Source organism: Manis pentadactyla, chromosome 11 (assembly GCF_030020395.1).
Source record: "Manis pentadactyla isolate mManPen7 chromosome 11, mManPen7.hap1, whole genome shotgun sequence".
NCBI classification, from domain to species: domain Eukaryota; kingdom Metazoa; phylum Chordata; class Mammalia; order Pholidota; family Manidae; genus Manis; species Manis pentadactyla.
The window spans coordinates 115397227-115412585 of record NC_080029.1 but is presented as its reverse complement, the minus strand read 5'-3'; the positions used below and the strand labels follow the sequence as shown (position 1 = coordinate 115412585).

At 39.6% G+C, this 15359-nt stretch overlaps 1 protein-coding gene across 1 annotated transcript in view; it reads right to left on the bottom strand.

Annotated features, from left to right (window-relative positions):
- The window catches only part of IQCH (IQ motif containing H), a 233156-nt gene that overhangs the window by 47725 nt on the left and 170072 nt on the right, over window positions 1–15359 (bottom strand). The window contains exons 15-16 of the mRNA XM_036932248.2: window positions 14362–14482; window positions 10465–10751 (exon numbers count right to left, since the gene is read on the bottom strand). Coding sequence (XP_036788143.2) covers window positions 10465–10751; window positions 14362–14482 — 408 coding nt within the window. The remainder of the gene's footprint in view (window positions 1–10464; window positions 10752–14361; window positions 14483–15359) is intronic.

Below are 15359 nucleotides of genomic sequence, written 5' to 3'. Positions count from 1 at the left end.
AAGCACTTGGGTTTCACTTGATAGTGGCTCTGACACTTTACCTTTTTCTGTGTAGTATTTTCTTCTTCACCAGGTGTAGATGGTTTCTATTTTGCAGTCTTCAGGTTGTTTTCAGGATTAGTTGTTTCTGCTAAAGTTGCTTCCTTGGTGTGTATGTAGTATATGTGGGAGGAGGTTTCCTCCTTGCTTTCCTATTCCACCATCTTTCTTGCCAGAAGTCTTGAAAATTGTCTTCTTTATATTGAGCCTCTTTACAGATGTCCTCTCCTCTTGCACACTTCTATTTACACAGGGGATGGCACTTAGTTGCTGCACATGGGGTTCAAAACCTCCTCTTCTAGTTCAGGGAATTGCTGCAGGAGAACCCAGTTGTCCTCCTTGGTGGTAATTGCCAATTCCATGCTCTTCTTGAAGCCTGTATATGACTCTTGTCTATAATTCCTTTGTATTTCCTGCCTACCTTCTCAGAGAATAAAATTCTCTGGATTTTATTGATTTATTTGGACTTGTATTTTATGTTGCTTCCTAACTTAGCCTGAACAAGTTTTAGTGGGTTGGTTTGACATCATTTACATATTTAAATATTTGTGGATAGGTTGAAATATATTAAAAAACATACATAAATAAGTAGGTGCTCTAGAGTAGGCTGGGAATATGGCATGATAGGAGAAGACAGGCTCCCTCAAGAAGTGAAGACATTGCATTTATTTATTCGTAAGGGCTTGGAACAATAGACAACACAATGAGTTTTATATTTAAGAAAGCAAAATATATGTTTAAGGGAATATACATATTGTTAAAGCAGTTCTATTTATGCAAAAGATTCATGTAACTTTATAAGGTTTTCAGGGATTTTAAAGGATTTTAAGTGCTGTGTTAGACTGTACTACTAACAGATGTTCAATGGCATGTTTAAGTTTTTGTTTTACTGAAAAGGCAATGGATTACTTGATATTTTCTTTTTAGAAAATCATAGCAAAGCCACCACATTTTAAGTATAGCTCAAATTCGTTACTTCTAAAACACATAAATAACTTAAAATAATGTAAGAACTCCTAAAAGTAAATATCACTACAGTGGATCTAGGAGGGTTTGTTTGCTAAATATTCCTTTCAGAACCCCAGTCTTTTGTGTCACTTCTTGCTCTTTTTCTATGAAGACAGATGGTGTCAGTAATTGCCAATATATTTAATTAAGCTAAAAAGCTACATAGTAAGGTTTTGGAAAAAAGTAGAAAATTTTGTGCTATGTGCAAAGAAAGCAAAGGAAGCAGAAATTGGTAGCATAAGACACTATTCCTCATCAAATACAGATTGATATTCATATGTGTTGGGATGTGAGATTGCATTTAATCAATTTAATGATAAGAACAAAGGTATTTATCCTGGAAGATGAAGCCCATAATAGAAATCTGTTGGTGGTTCTCTTCCATTTTTAACTGGCTAGATTGGAATGACTCTGTCTATTGTCCACATTGCTTCTTACCTTAGCCCAATACTTAGTGTCATTCTAAACTTCTTGACACCCAGGTTTTCACCTGGGATTTCTTACCTAGCAGGCTAATCATTGTGAAATTATTATGGGGGCGGGGGGAAGCAGTAGCTACTTGTAGAAAGTGGTTTAGAAAACTGATTTAACCATTCTTGTGGTGTCTGTTTTCAAATGTTCCCATCCCGTGAATCCACCTTCTGGCTTAATGGCAATATGGTGCTCCCAGCTGTGGTGCTGGGTATGGGCTTGCTCATTTAAACTCTTAAAGCTTAAAAATGCCTACTACAACGCTGATTTTATTCCATTTTGCTTAGTCATTAACATTTAATGATTACCTTATGTGCAGAGCACAAGGATGGAATATATTTTAAAAAATAGGAAATGTGTTTTCTGGCTTTAAGCTGTTCAACTCAATTCAACAAGCATATTGAGGAAATACAAGAGAAACATACATTTTTTTTTTTCCGGTGATGGTGGTTTAGGACAGGGGAGAGACTTACAAAGGAAATCACCATCAATTCAGTGCACTACCACGGTGAGTATCTGCTGTGAGAACAAGATCACGGGCTTGTCAGCCAGCTAAGTCATGATTTGAATCCTGGATTTATCACTGAGTATCTGTATGATGTTGAACACATCACTCTAGCCTCAATTTACTCATTTGTAAGTTAGGGATGATAAGTATACCTACTCTCAGGGTTTTAGTATTAGGAATACTACATGTAAAATACAGGACAGTGTGTCTGGCACATGACAAAAATTCAGTCAGTAGTTAATATTATCATTAATAATTACTCTGACCATCAACCCTATATCTCAGCTCTGAGAGGCTAGGGAATGAAGAGGCATTGAAGGAGGATTAATTCAGGTAGTTTCCACGAGGATGTAGATTTTGAAACATGTTTTGAGAGGAGGAAAGTTGTGTACAGACAGAAAAGAAGGGAGAGGCAAGCCATAGGAGTGAGTGCAGGTGGCATGTGGGAGGCAGGGTGGGAATGCATTTTTTGACCAAGGGAGCCACCAAACTTGCTTGTCCTGGAGAGTACTTTGGATTTGATCAATGAGGAAAACAATTAGTACCACATGATGGAAGGGGGGTGGTTTCAGGGCTGTTTTGAAATAGGTAAGGCCTAGAGCCAGTTACCCTGTACTTTGTCACCTCAACATTGTGGTGTAGGTAAAATTAAATTAAAATGAATGTTAAGGACAACTCGGAAAAGGGAAAATTTGTCACACAAAATGTCTTGACCACAGGTGACAGCGGGAAGTAGGGAAGGGCCACTCAACTTTGGTTTTGTGCTGCTGGTGGGCAAGGTATAAACACCTGTATGTGGAGAATCGTCTGGTCCTTCTTAGAATTAGCAGGGAGCCTTTTCCTTTCTTTCTACCTGCTGCCCTCCTGAGTCCTGCAGAAATGTGGTACCTCCTGAAAAGTGCCGCATGCAGTGTGAGTGCTCAGATTTGCCCTGCCCTCGCAGTGTTTCTAGTGATTCAAGTTAGTTAAAGACTTCAGAGTCCAGGGAGAAGTATCTGGGTTTCATCTGAAAGAAAGCAAGGATCTCTGTTAGGAGAGCAGGCATCTGAAGAAGTCCTGGTAGGACAACTGGATGTAAGCAGAGGAATGGAGTCTATTATAGGTAGGCAACCAAGGTTCTACCCAAGAGCTGATGTTTTGGCATGGGTTCACTCTTTGTGAAGGTTAAAGTTTACAATGTAAGGGGGTTAATGCAATGTTTAAGGACAGTCACATATGGTAATATTCTATGTAACGAAGTTGGCCATTAGTTTACCTGCTCTTTTGGTGTTAAGAAACAGAATTGTAATTTGCACTGTAAAATGTATTGTCATTATTTGTGTTTATTGTAAAAGCTATCATCATCACCATCCTTATTATTATTACTTGTATATTACAGGTCTGTTTTCATTGACACAAAGATAAGACCTTTTTAAAGGGACAGGTCTTTTACTTTAATGCTTCAAAACCCTTTGGGATCTATTTTTCCTCCGCTAGTATTAACTTGTGATTAACCATGTGCCTATTATAGCATTTAAAAACACTGAATAATAGGCACTTCCTCTTTATACCAAAGACCTATTAAATTTTAATTTACATATACACTGTTAACCTTCTTATATATAAATAAAATACCTTCCCTAAAGAGAAAAAGTAAATCTTACTGCGGTCCTTTGGTGAATACCTTGTTTACCTTGAAAACAGAGATAGGGAGATCTTGCAAATGCGAATACTAGAGGGGAACTCAGAGAGAAGTATTCAGTCATTCATTTAATAAATATTTATTGTGGATCTATTATATGCTAGCCACGGTGCTAGGTATACAGCAATGAATAAGAAGGAGTTATGATATTTCTGTAGACCTTGGTTTTTCCACTCACTGAAATAAATATATTCACTGTTGATGCTTATATATCACTTTGAGATGATGGTAATGCTCACTGACTTTTAAAAATAATGCTAATTCAATTCAGATTCCACTCACAGTTTGAGAACCTGCTGCGGGCTCGGGTGACATCTTTACATGTGATTATGCCATTTGATTTAATAAGAACAGCACCTTATATCTGCCCAGCCTCTCAGAACATCCTGTGGGAAGGAGTGTGGGAATTCACCATTTGTCAATGAAAAAGCGAGGCTCAGCAAGGTCCAGTGAGTTGTCCAAAGCATCACAACTGGCTAGTGGATAGACTGGGGGCAGAACCCATTACCTATCACAGTGAAAATAGTTTCGGGTGTATCTTTATTCTAGGCAGATATATTTATGTTTCGAAATTATTAGAAACAGTTTCCAAAACAAATGGGATATTCTCTGATATATATCAGTGTCTCCATCTTTATGTGTCCTCAAAATTTGTAACAAGTTTCATTTCCTTTTTATAACTACCTTTTATATGCAGGAAGGTCCCGTCCCTAGTCACCTGCAGCTGTTTTCCATCTAAACTCCTTATCGTAAAGATTGGATTTCTATTCCTTTTTTTAAAAAAGTAGTAACTATCAATGCTCATAACAGAGATAGTTATTTCAAAAGTTCACAATTATATGAAAACAAAGAAGTTTCTAACCAGGAATTTTAACAGAAAGCATCTTTGCCAATCTATCTGTTTAGCGACCTTAATATAAAGAAAAGGAACTAGAAAATTATATACAAATGCATATTTTTATGGGGCAAATCGGATGTCTGTCTGACTAGATAATCATTTTTACCCAGATGTGTTTTGTGCATTTCCACCCCCAGCCTTCACAGCATCTTTCCCTCATGGAATACAATCTTTTTCGCTTTCCTTCAAATCCTAATTCTCTTTCAGTTCAAAGCCCACCTACTCTGTAAAAACGTTTCTTCATTGCTCCAAACAGAAGGCAGTTACACCAACATTACCTTTTTGATGTCTCTTTTATTGTTCTATGTAGTTGTCACTTAAGCCTTTTCTTGTAATTCATTTCTCAAGTCTATCTCTCCAACAAGATTGGGAACTCCCTAAGGGCAGGCATCTCCACTTCTGTTGTATCTTCTTGTGCAGCCTTCTAGCACCTACCATAATGGCTTCTACATAATAGATGCTCAATAAACACTAGTTCTTTCTTTTACAATTTCCCAGAAGTGAATAAGTAAGCTCAACAAATCCAGCTATTCCAGAAGTCCCAGGAGCCCACCAAATCAGCTAACTGCCATGCAGCTATCATTGCTTTAGAGAGAGGTTAAAAGATGACATCATGGATATGTAAAAAATGCAAGTTCCAGTTGCATTTTCTCGAGGATTTACACATCTCACAGAGACAAAATTTATGTCTAGGAACCAATAAGAATACACAACAGTTGTGTGCATGTGTATCAGATAAAATTGGATGATGGATGTGAAGTGGACTCCCTCGTGACAGGGAACATAGTTTGTTTTTCTCTGTTCCCTCAGCATCTTAGATAGGGCCAGAGTAGGCCCTCGGAAGGCTGTTCAATGACCATGTCAGGCTCTCTCTGAATCTGAAGCCTTTGGAAAGTGTTTCCTGCCCTCTTGGAGCCCAGTAGACACTGCCCATTAGGGCCCTGGTTGCAGGACCCATTAAGGTATGGGAATAGCTTTTGCTGCTCCTTAAGTGTTGGGGCCTCCATGGTAATACGGGGCAGGGCCCCTCCCCTTATCTTCATGTGGGAGGACCACATCTACAACTACAGCATGGAGTCTCTGAAAGCCTGGAACTTCCACATTCCTAGGGAACGGAAATCTTGAACATCAGGCCTCTGGCAGGACTGCTATGCTCCTGCCAGCTCCAGTTCCCAGGGGCTGGCCCTTTCCCCAAAGACCGTGTGTTCTGCCTGATGTTCCCAAATATAAACCCTACATTTCTTTGGGTTCTTTTTGTTCTGAATATGTATGTGTTTTTTCTTTTTATAAAACTGTTATCATATTGCATATATTGTTTTTAATCTGTGTTTTACCCTTCCATTGTTCTATGAACAGTTTCCTATTAAATATTTAAAAATTTGAGTTTTACTGTTTTCATAACATTCATTTATATTGGTCTGTCATAATTTGCTTAACAAATTCTCTCTTACTGGAATTTAGCCATTGGAAATTTCTGCTATCCTTAATAATGTTGTAATTAATGTATGTGTACATAAATCTGTGTGATTATTTTCTTGTGATATTTCTAAAAGTTAAATTCTTAACTATTATGATTAAAAGTTGACTATAAGAAATAAGTATTATGAAAATATTAATTTGAAATAAATAATTTTTAACTGGACAGTTTCTCAAAAGTCAGATAAGCTAATCTACTCATTGTATAGCTGAGGAAACTGAAGATGAGAGAAAATGACAAACTCAAGGTAATATAATAATTTAAGAAATGAGCTAGATTTAACTCTTTGAAGTCTTAGTTATGATGAAGCAAGTAAGAAAGACTGTATTCCAAGAGGGAGAGATGCTGTGAAGCCTGGTGGCAGAAATGCACAAAACACAACTGAGTAAAAATGATCTCAAAACACAAAGGACAGGCTTCAGTATCCAAGTTCAGGAGGCACAGGGTGGGCACGAATGTGGCAGGTGAAGACAGCAGGGCTGGTCGGGAGACTGGTTACAGTGAACAAATAAATATATGGACTGAGAAAATAAGTAAATATATCGAGGATGAAGAAACTTAGGTTTCTCCTTGTTGGAGAAGGTGTTTATTTATATTTATTTTTAAAATTAAGGTATCATTGATATACAATCTTATGAAGGTTTCATATGAGCAACATTGTGGTTTCAACATTCACTCCTATTATCAAGTCCCCCACCCTCCATCCCATTGCAGTCACTGTCTATCAGCATAGTAAGATGCTATAGAGTCATTACTTGTTCATTTTTAAGTGTGAAAAAAGGCAAGTCTAGAAAGACTCTTGAGGTGTTAGATTGGAATTAGAGATATTGGCAGGGATACAAGGTTTTAAAATATATACAGTGATAGACATATAAATAGTTATAGATGCATGCATGTGCATATATCACATATATGTATATATATATAGATTTGTATATATATATGCCTATCTATCTATATATATGCTTTGTGTGTAGTGTGTGTGTGTGTGTGTGTGTGTATATATATATATATAAAACCCATATATTTCCTAGCTCTGCCCACTGAGAAAGACCAGAAGCAATGACAGTCCAGTAGCAAGGAAAGCAGACAGCCCCAGTCTTAATAGCATCTCCCATTAAAAGGACCCAGGGCTTTTGGGCTGATCCTAGGTCTGGGGGAGGGAAAGTATAAGATGAACATGGAATGAATGCTTCATTGTGCTAGAAAGTAAGACAATGCTCAAAGAATTATGAAGGCACATCAAAAGGACACAAAGGCCGCCCTGAAGGGTCTCCCACTAGTGTCAAGTCTGGGACAAGTTAGCATCAAAATGATGAAATTATCAAAATACAACTGACTGAAGAGAATAGAAACTCCTGGGTTCAAACTGGAGTGAATACATAAATGCATGCATATATAAATGAAAGATGGAGAAGGAAAAACTCTTCCTTGCAGCAGATTACCAACTAATAAATGTAGAAAGCATGATAGAAATAGGAAACTACCAATATCATAGTGGTGGCTGACTCAGGAGAAAGTTGGCAATGGATGCTATTTGGCAGGTGGAAATTTGGTGAGGAATAAGACATTGGTATATTCTTGGAATATCTTTCCACAAAATATTACTATCAATTACAAAGGGAAAAAATAGTGATTTTGTGGATGGAGAAACATGGCAGGAAAAAAGAAAAGCTATATATGACAATCTGGGAGAAGATATCTGCAACATGCATAATAACAGTTAAAGGATAAGAGTTCCTTATATATAAAGAGCTTCTATAAATCAACATTAGCATTATTGTCCAATTTGAGAGAGTCAAAAGACAGGATAAAGGCAATTAAGACAAGATCTATAAATAGCCAAAAAACAAATGAAAAGATGTTCATCATCACTAATAAAGAAATATTGAAGAGAAGAAAACAATTTTCTCCCAGTTAGATTGGCAAAAATGAGAGGTTGATGATATGCCAGTCTCTTCACTGGCACCACAAAGCATGATAACCAGAAAAGAAATTAAAATGCTTTCTGAAATGATGTTACTTGCAAAATGCCTAGAGAACATGCCAGTGATTTTGCAATATATATATGTGTACACACACACACATATACACACACACACCCTCCACAGAGTTAACATACTTCCCTTGCCAATGTAGAAACACCCTTTGGTGTGCTCCCTAAGAACTTCCTACAATGTTCTATTGACAGTTGTAACACAAAGGGCCATATACTCAAATACTAGTAGGAAGGAACAAAGAGAAATCATAGTATGATAAAATCAGAGAATCTTTGGGTTAATATTTATTTACCCCATCCATCCACTGATGTCTGAGCTCCTTCTCTAAAAGCCTTGCACCACCCTCCAGCGTCTGTTAGACTACTTCTCTTGATCATTCATTCTTTCTCTCAATAAATATTTCCTGAACTTTGTGCCAGGGCAGAGATAGTGCTGAGAATTGAGCAGGGAACAAGAAGAGACAGTACATCTGCTTAGGGAGCTTATAATCTACAAAGGAAGATAGCTTTAATCAGATAATTATGGAAATAAGTTTTAAACTGTAACTAAGGTAAGTGGTATGAATGAGAGGCATGAGATAATGAGAACTGGAACAGGGGAATTTAACTTTGTCAGGGAGATCAGGGGAGGTTTCCCTGAGAAAGTGTGGCTTGAGCTGAAATATGATGGATAGGAAGGAAGTTAACTAGATAAAAAAGAAGAGGCAAGAGCGTATCAAGCACAGGGGCAGCATGTGTGAAGGCCCTGTGCTAGAAGTAGTGATGAGTAAGGGGAAACTAAGACAGGTCAGTGTGGCTGGAAAAGAGAAAAGGGCTGGCAGTTAGGGTGTGAAGACTGGCAAGGCCCATGGGACCTGTCAAGCCAAGGGTGGGCCCTGTATCCCAGGCCTGGAAGGGTAGGAAGCCCAGGACCAGTTCTGTGTTCGGAGAAGATTCCTCACTGCTGTGCGCAGTTTTCCCTGTAACAAACTCCATCAAATAAAAACCACGATTCAACTGTCCCAGCAGTTCCGTCTTCCCTACCGCCTTCAGGATCACGGATTTTTTCACTTCTGACAAACATTTGAGGAGGGCGACCTCTTTTGCTTTTCCTCCCCCTTTGCAGTGCTACCAGCTCCTTCACCAGAGGCACTATTTCTGTCCTTCCTCCATTCCACACAGATTTCTGAATGCCCTTCAGTTGGTCCTTTTCTTTCTTAAATGTGCAGGCCTGAGAAAGGAATGTGAAACGGATGGAGGGCCCAGGAAAGCAAATGGAAAATGATTATAACAAGCTGAATACTGCCTAAAACATAAACTCTCACTTTGAAACCATCATCTGACTAGAATGGAGAATTGTAAAACTGAGAATAATGAATACAAAATAGCTAAAGTATATTTACAATGTTGGATGGGCGGAGGATATCAGGAGAAGGAGGGCAGGAGGCCATTTCACCCTTTTAGACAGAAGTCTGGTCACCCAGCACTAACAGAAGAGGAACTGAGCATTTTAAAAACTGGTCTATGACAAAGTAGTGAATTTAAATATTATAATTGTGGTGGGAGGAGCAAAGCAAAAAAGGCTAAAAATTATTTATCTAGAATATTATACATGAGAGCTGCACATGTTCATACAAAGAATCTCACAGATGATATACTGAATAATAAAAGCATGTTGTAAAATAATAACATATAGGGTGTTATCTATAAAAAGTTTAAAAATATGCAGAATGAAACTGTATAGTATTTGTGGGTATGTCCTGTGCAGTACAAGTGGAAAGATATGGAAAGGATTCAAAGCCCCAGATGTAGGGAGGGCCGTGTAAGGAGGGTTGGCGAGCAGTGACACAGGACTGGAGGTGGGTTTGGTGCCACTTACTTTTGTAAGCTTGGTGGGGGCATGTGATGTTCAATATTTTATTACTTAGACCTTTTTATATTTATGGAATATTTATTTGCCTACTGAAGTTGCTAGTGAACTACTGCTAAGAAAAGGAACAGAAACAGGGAGTTTTAACTCCTTCCTAGTGATTGATGTGCTATTGAAGCACAAATTCTAGACAAGTTCAATTCCTGGATGGCATAAAATATTCTCATGATAAGACACAGGCAGATCACTCAAGGGTGGAATTCAGGCCCAACTGACAGAGCTATGCAGGATGAGTTGCAGTCATTTAAATGTCACTGCACCCCAATAAGGAGACCCTGGTCCTGTATTTCCAGACATAAAATCTGGTTTCACATGGACTGGCATGGATCATATATATAAATGCCGAATTCACCATTCAGCTCATCTGAGGAGCAGTGAACCTAAGAAGCTCCCTGATATTCCCTGTTGCACACATGTGGATGGAATGGAATCTTAAAATATTTTAGCATTTCATGTGGCATAAAGACAACTTACCTGCTGCTCCATGGTGCTTGGATCAATAAAAGTCACCAGGTCTATAGAAAAGTAACCAACCACATTTCTCATTTTACAAGCATTTCCAATTTGGAGGCATAAAGAATTGAGAACTTGGGGATCCACGGAGGTCTGAGGCATGGTGGTACCAGAGGAGATGAAGGGGCCGTCAGCATGAAACTGGTCCCCTGTTGACAGCACCCTGACTTCTCCGTTGGGCTCTATCAGCATGTCCACTGTCAGGTTGGTGACACTTTCTGCAGGTGGGTATGCTTCAACCACGCCTCCTGGTGGGGAAAGCACGTAGTAGATGAAAGGACTGACTCCCAGGAGGAGAGCCCAGGCTTCTGCAGATGGGCTTGGGCTCAGATGCCGCATCTGCCATGCCTTGTGAGACTCGGGGCAGGTAGCTTCAATTCTCTGAACTTCTTTTTCCTTATCTGTGAAACTGGCATAATAAAACCTACCTCAGCAGATTGTTGTGAATCTTAGAGATACTGTGTCTGTAGCATTTAGCTCAATGTTTGGCACATAGTACAACTCAATGACTGTTGGTTTTGATTCTGATCATAATTAGGAAGGCCCTGTAAGGATCATCAAGTCTATGTCCATTCATTATATAAACAACGAACCTAAGAACTTTAGGCTAACTCCTTAGGGGGAATTAACTGCCCATATTCCACAGTTTGTACTTTGATGATCAGTGTTCTTTCTGTTCAACTTCACTACTTTCTGAAGTTTTGACAGGCTAGGCTTTTTATCAGGCATAAGAGAATACTGACCATTAGGTCAAAATGATCATATATACAAAGCCAATCGTAAAACTCTTATTAAAATATGGAGCCAGGAGATGCTGCCATTCTTAAGGAACAGGCATGCCCCCTCCTTACTGATAATGGCAGCTTTATAATTTATCACACATTATCTTTTGCTTTGAATAACAAAAATCATAGAGGTGAATGAATTTGATGCTCAATCACAACAACAATATTAGCCCTGACTAATTTTGTGAATTAACTCAGTGGTGTCCACAAAAGTTACATGGTCCGGTTTTCTCTTTCTAGGTCTAACAGAGATCTTACTATATATCCCTTTCATAGGACATTTAAAAAATAAACCATTTATAAAGAATTAGGTAACATAATGTAAAAGTAAGAACAACTAAGCACTCCTGAGACAGAACAGTCTCTGGAGCCTGACAGTATTAAGCTAAACTTGGCATGTATTTCACAAATTTGCTGGGAGGTGACCTCTGCCCACAGGCTTTGAACAGCATATATGGTTAAATCCTGAGATTTTAGCAGTTCTCAAATGCAGCCATCTGTTACTTTATACAAAAGGTACTTTCCTCAAATATCTATCCATTTGGTTGGAGCTGGCCCTAAAGAAACCTGAGTTTCAGAAGGAAAACTGACTTATCTGTTCGGTTAGTTTGAGATCCGCTTTTCTTCAGATGAGGCCTACCAGCATGTGCTGTACCTTAATACCAGTTGCTGGAGAGTTGGCAGGGCAAATGCAACGGAACAACAAAATCCACAAAATCAACAGCCTGCTGCGTCTTCCTGATTCAGTTAACTGGCTTTAACTGCCACCTCTATTTTAAAAGATAGCACTTCAGTGGAAACATGTTACCTTTTATACTTACAGACTACATTCACGTTTTCCTTCCAAATAACTTATTTGTACCGTCATCTCATCATGACTATAGTCTTCTCACTGTTAATATCTTCCCTCTCAAAACAATTAAATTCTCTTTTAAAAAAGCGTGTTGCCTTTGATATGATCCTGTGGCAACGTAGAAATCAAATCTGTAGCACATTTTGTGGCCGTAAGCACGCTTGAAAGAGCAGAATTGAAATGAAACAGGCAGCGGTGCAAGTTGGTGGGAGACGGTGGCCTTAGAGTTAAGAAGCCTGGGGGAATGGCCTGGCATGGTCACTTATGCAAGTCCTGTTGCATGTCCTGGGCTCAGAGCCAGGCAGAGGTTTGAAAACACGTGACTTGCTAGAGCCAGATTTTTAAGACGTGCTAACATCGTAGGGTCTAACCCTGTTCCCATTCCCCACGTGTTTGTCGTGTGATTTTGCCCTAGCTGTTGCCTAGCTTTGAGTTTGCTTCTTCATCTGTAAAATTGGCTTAGGAAGCTTGTCCTGCTTCCCAAAATAGGCACTGTGTTTACAACATGGCTGAGAGAAAGGAAGGAAGGATAGAGAGGAACAGGTGGTCAACGCAAAGCCTGAGTTTGTGGTCATACAGCTCAGGGAGGATAGTGGCTGGGAAAACCTGCTCTAAGCTATGAAGTTTACACAGAAATAAATAGATTATAGGAAGGTTTCTCAGGCTGACCTCAGACAATCTGGAAGGTCCATAACATCCTGTCCCAGATGAAGCCGGAGATGTTCATTGTCTTCCCCTTGTAACTTAAAAAGAATTTCTCATTCTGGATCATTTTTTGTTGTAGGTACCTTATATTCTCCATTTTATGCATGCGGGTTATTTCTGTTAGTTTTACTTTTCTGTCAGTGGGTGGGAATGCATAGATTCTGAGAATTTTAGATTTGAGAGGACAGTGGAGACCATGCAGCATCCCCCCTTCTCCTTGCCCCAGGCAGGAATCCCCTCGCAGCACTCTTGTTAGATGGCTGACCATCCAACCCCTTGCTTAAATCATTTAATAACCGAGTGTTCACTACCCCTCCCACCCCACGCTGCCCTCCCAGTGTATTTCAACAACCAACAGCTCTGTCTTTCTGATGCTCTCTCATACACTGAGGTAAAATGTGTTCCTTGGTAAATATACCCACTGATTCTACAAAAGATACCTGAAGCAACACAGAAGTAGTCCTTCACTGGCTCCACTATGTATTAACAGACTGATTTGGGGCAAGTTACTTAATCTTTTGTATCTCAATTTCCCCCTCTATAAAATGAAGGTGATAATGGTACCCACCTCATCGGATTGTTAGGTGGATTAAATAAATTAATATATGTATACTTAAGAATAGTGTCTGGCACATAAGAAGCACAGTGCTTATTATGTTATCTTCACTGTGCAAGATATGGTGCTATCACTACTGCTATAATCTGATACAACTTTATTGTATTATATATTAATGTTAATATAATAATTATTATTACTTGACAGCAGTGAATAGGAAAGATGTTTCTTATCATTTTGTATCATAATTTATGCAAGCATATAAAAATATCTGCCTTATACTGTAACCTCCTAGAAAGTGAGGGGCACTTCATGGGTGTTCTTCCGTGACATTCCCACGGGGATCTCTGCAACTGGGCATAAGCATCCTTTGTTGCATTCACTCCCTCATCCATGGGCCTCCTAATGTCCTTAGAAAATGAAGACGAGTAGGAGGAAGAGGCTGAAAGGATAGTAAAGGGCTCTTATTTAGAAATTCTACCTTCAGATGGAGGTGAAACCATTTCTTCTCTCCTAGAAAATGGTAGGAGAAACTAACATTTACTGAAGACCTATTTTGAGTCAGGCTCTGTGGTAGAGACTTCCATATCCGTTTTATCGAATCTTCCCAACAACCCTGTGAACTTAAGAACCTTGCTCAAGGTCACGGATGAGAACCAGAGCAGGTCATCTGATTCCAAAGCCCCATTCCTCAGGAGAAGTTTGTAGTGCAAGAAAAGGGCTGGAGTCTTGAACTCTGCATGCCAGGCTTGGTGTGCTCAGCTCCTATTTACTTCAGAGGCTGAGTGCAAGTTAAATATTTAAGCAGTTTAAAAGAGAAAAAAAACGTCTGCTTGTCGGGACACTTTTCTAACCAACACAAGAGATGCAAAGCATTTAAATTGGCCCCAGTTTGACCTAAAACTAGAATTCAAGGTTTGCAGACTAACCCTCAATAGAAACTTTACAGTCTTATTTACCTTGACTGAGAAATGTTTGGAGGAATTTCCTCCACGTCGGGAACCGTTTCTCATTGACTGGCTGTGCGTGCTGTGCTAAAATGCCCGCCAGCTCCTCGGAGATCCTCACCAAAGCTGGCTCCTGCAGAAACAAATTAAATAGAACCACAAGCAATTTTACTACAGAAATGAAAACTGCTTGTGGAGTGATTAAAAACCAGGCCTCCAACAGGCAAAAAAAATGTGGTTACTGTTTACCCAGAGTCAGAAAGCCATTTTGAAATTTTTCTCTTATTTCTCCAGTCATTTCAGTTTTCATTTTTCAAAGTGATTTGGCCCCTTAAATACCGTTGCTGATCGTGCCTGTTTTCTCCAGAAGGCAGCCTTCTGTCTGGGTGCTGGGAAACACTGGCTTTAGACCCGCTGCAGGCTGACCAGCGGAGTGTCCTTGGGCAACGTGCCTCCCCACTCAGGGCCTCAGTTGGCCCTTCTGTAAAATGTGGGGTTAACCACCTTTTCCCTAAGATCCTTCTGACCAGAATGCTTTTTATTCTATGACCCTCCCAGGGCTGACCCTGGGAGAAATTGTGGAGTTGGCAGGGTCTTTCTTCGGTACCTCCATCTCTTCAAACTGCGTTTCCCCCTTGCTGGGGGCCTCCACATTCTATAACCATGGGAGCAATACCTGCTAATGCTGTGCAGGTGGGATTTAAGTGTGAGCAGCTTGGAGGTGCGAGGTGGGGAGGCTGCTGGCTTCGGCTGCCTGACATTCCCTCCTAGGTCACAGCCTAGACATGGGGCTGGCCCCCGATCATCATAAACAACCCCAGACTACAGAGCCTCCTGTCAAAATGAAAACACTAGGAAACCCTCTAAGGAATAAGAGGCCTGGCTTTTTGATATAAAGAGCCTAAGTATGCCAGGGCCATTTTTTTTTATAGTCTTAGACTACCTAGAAATTTTCAAATAGAAGCCACCTTTTCAGATTTCATTTCTGCCAAAAATAAGAGTAGGGTGCT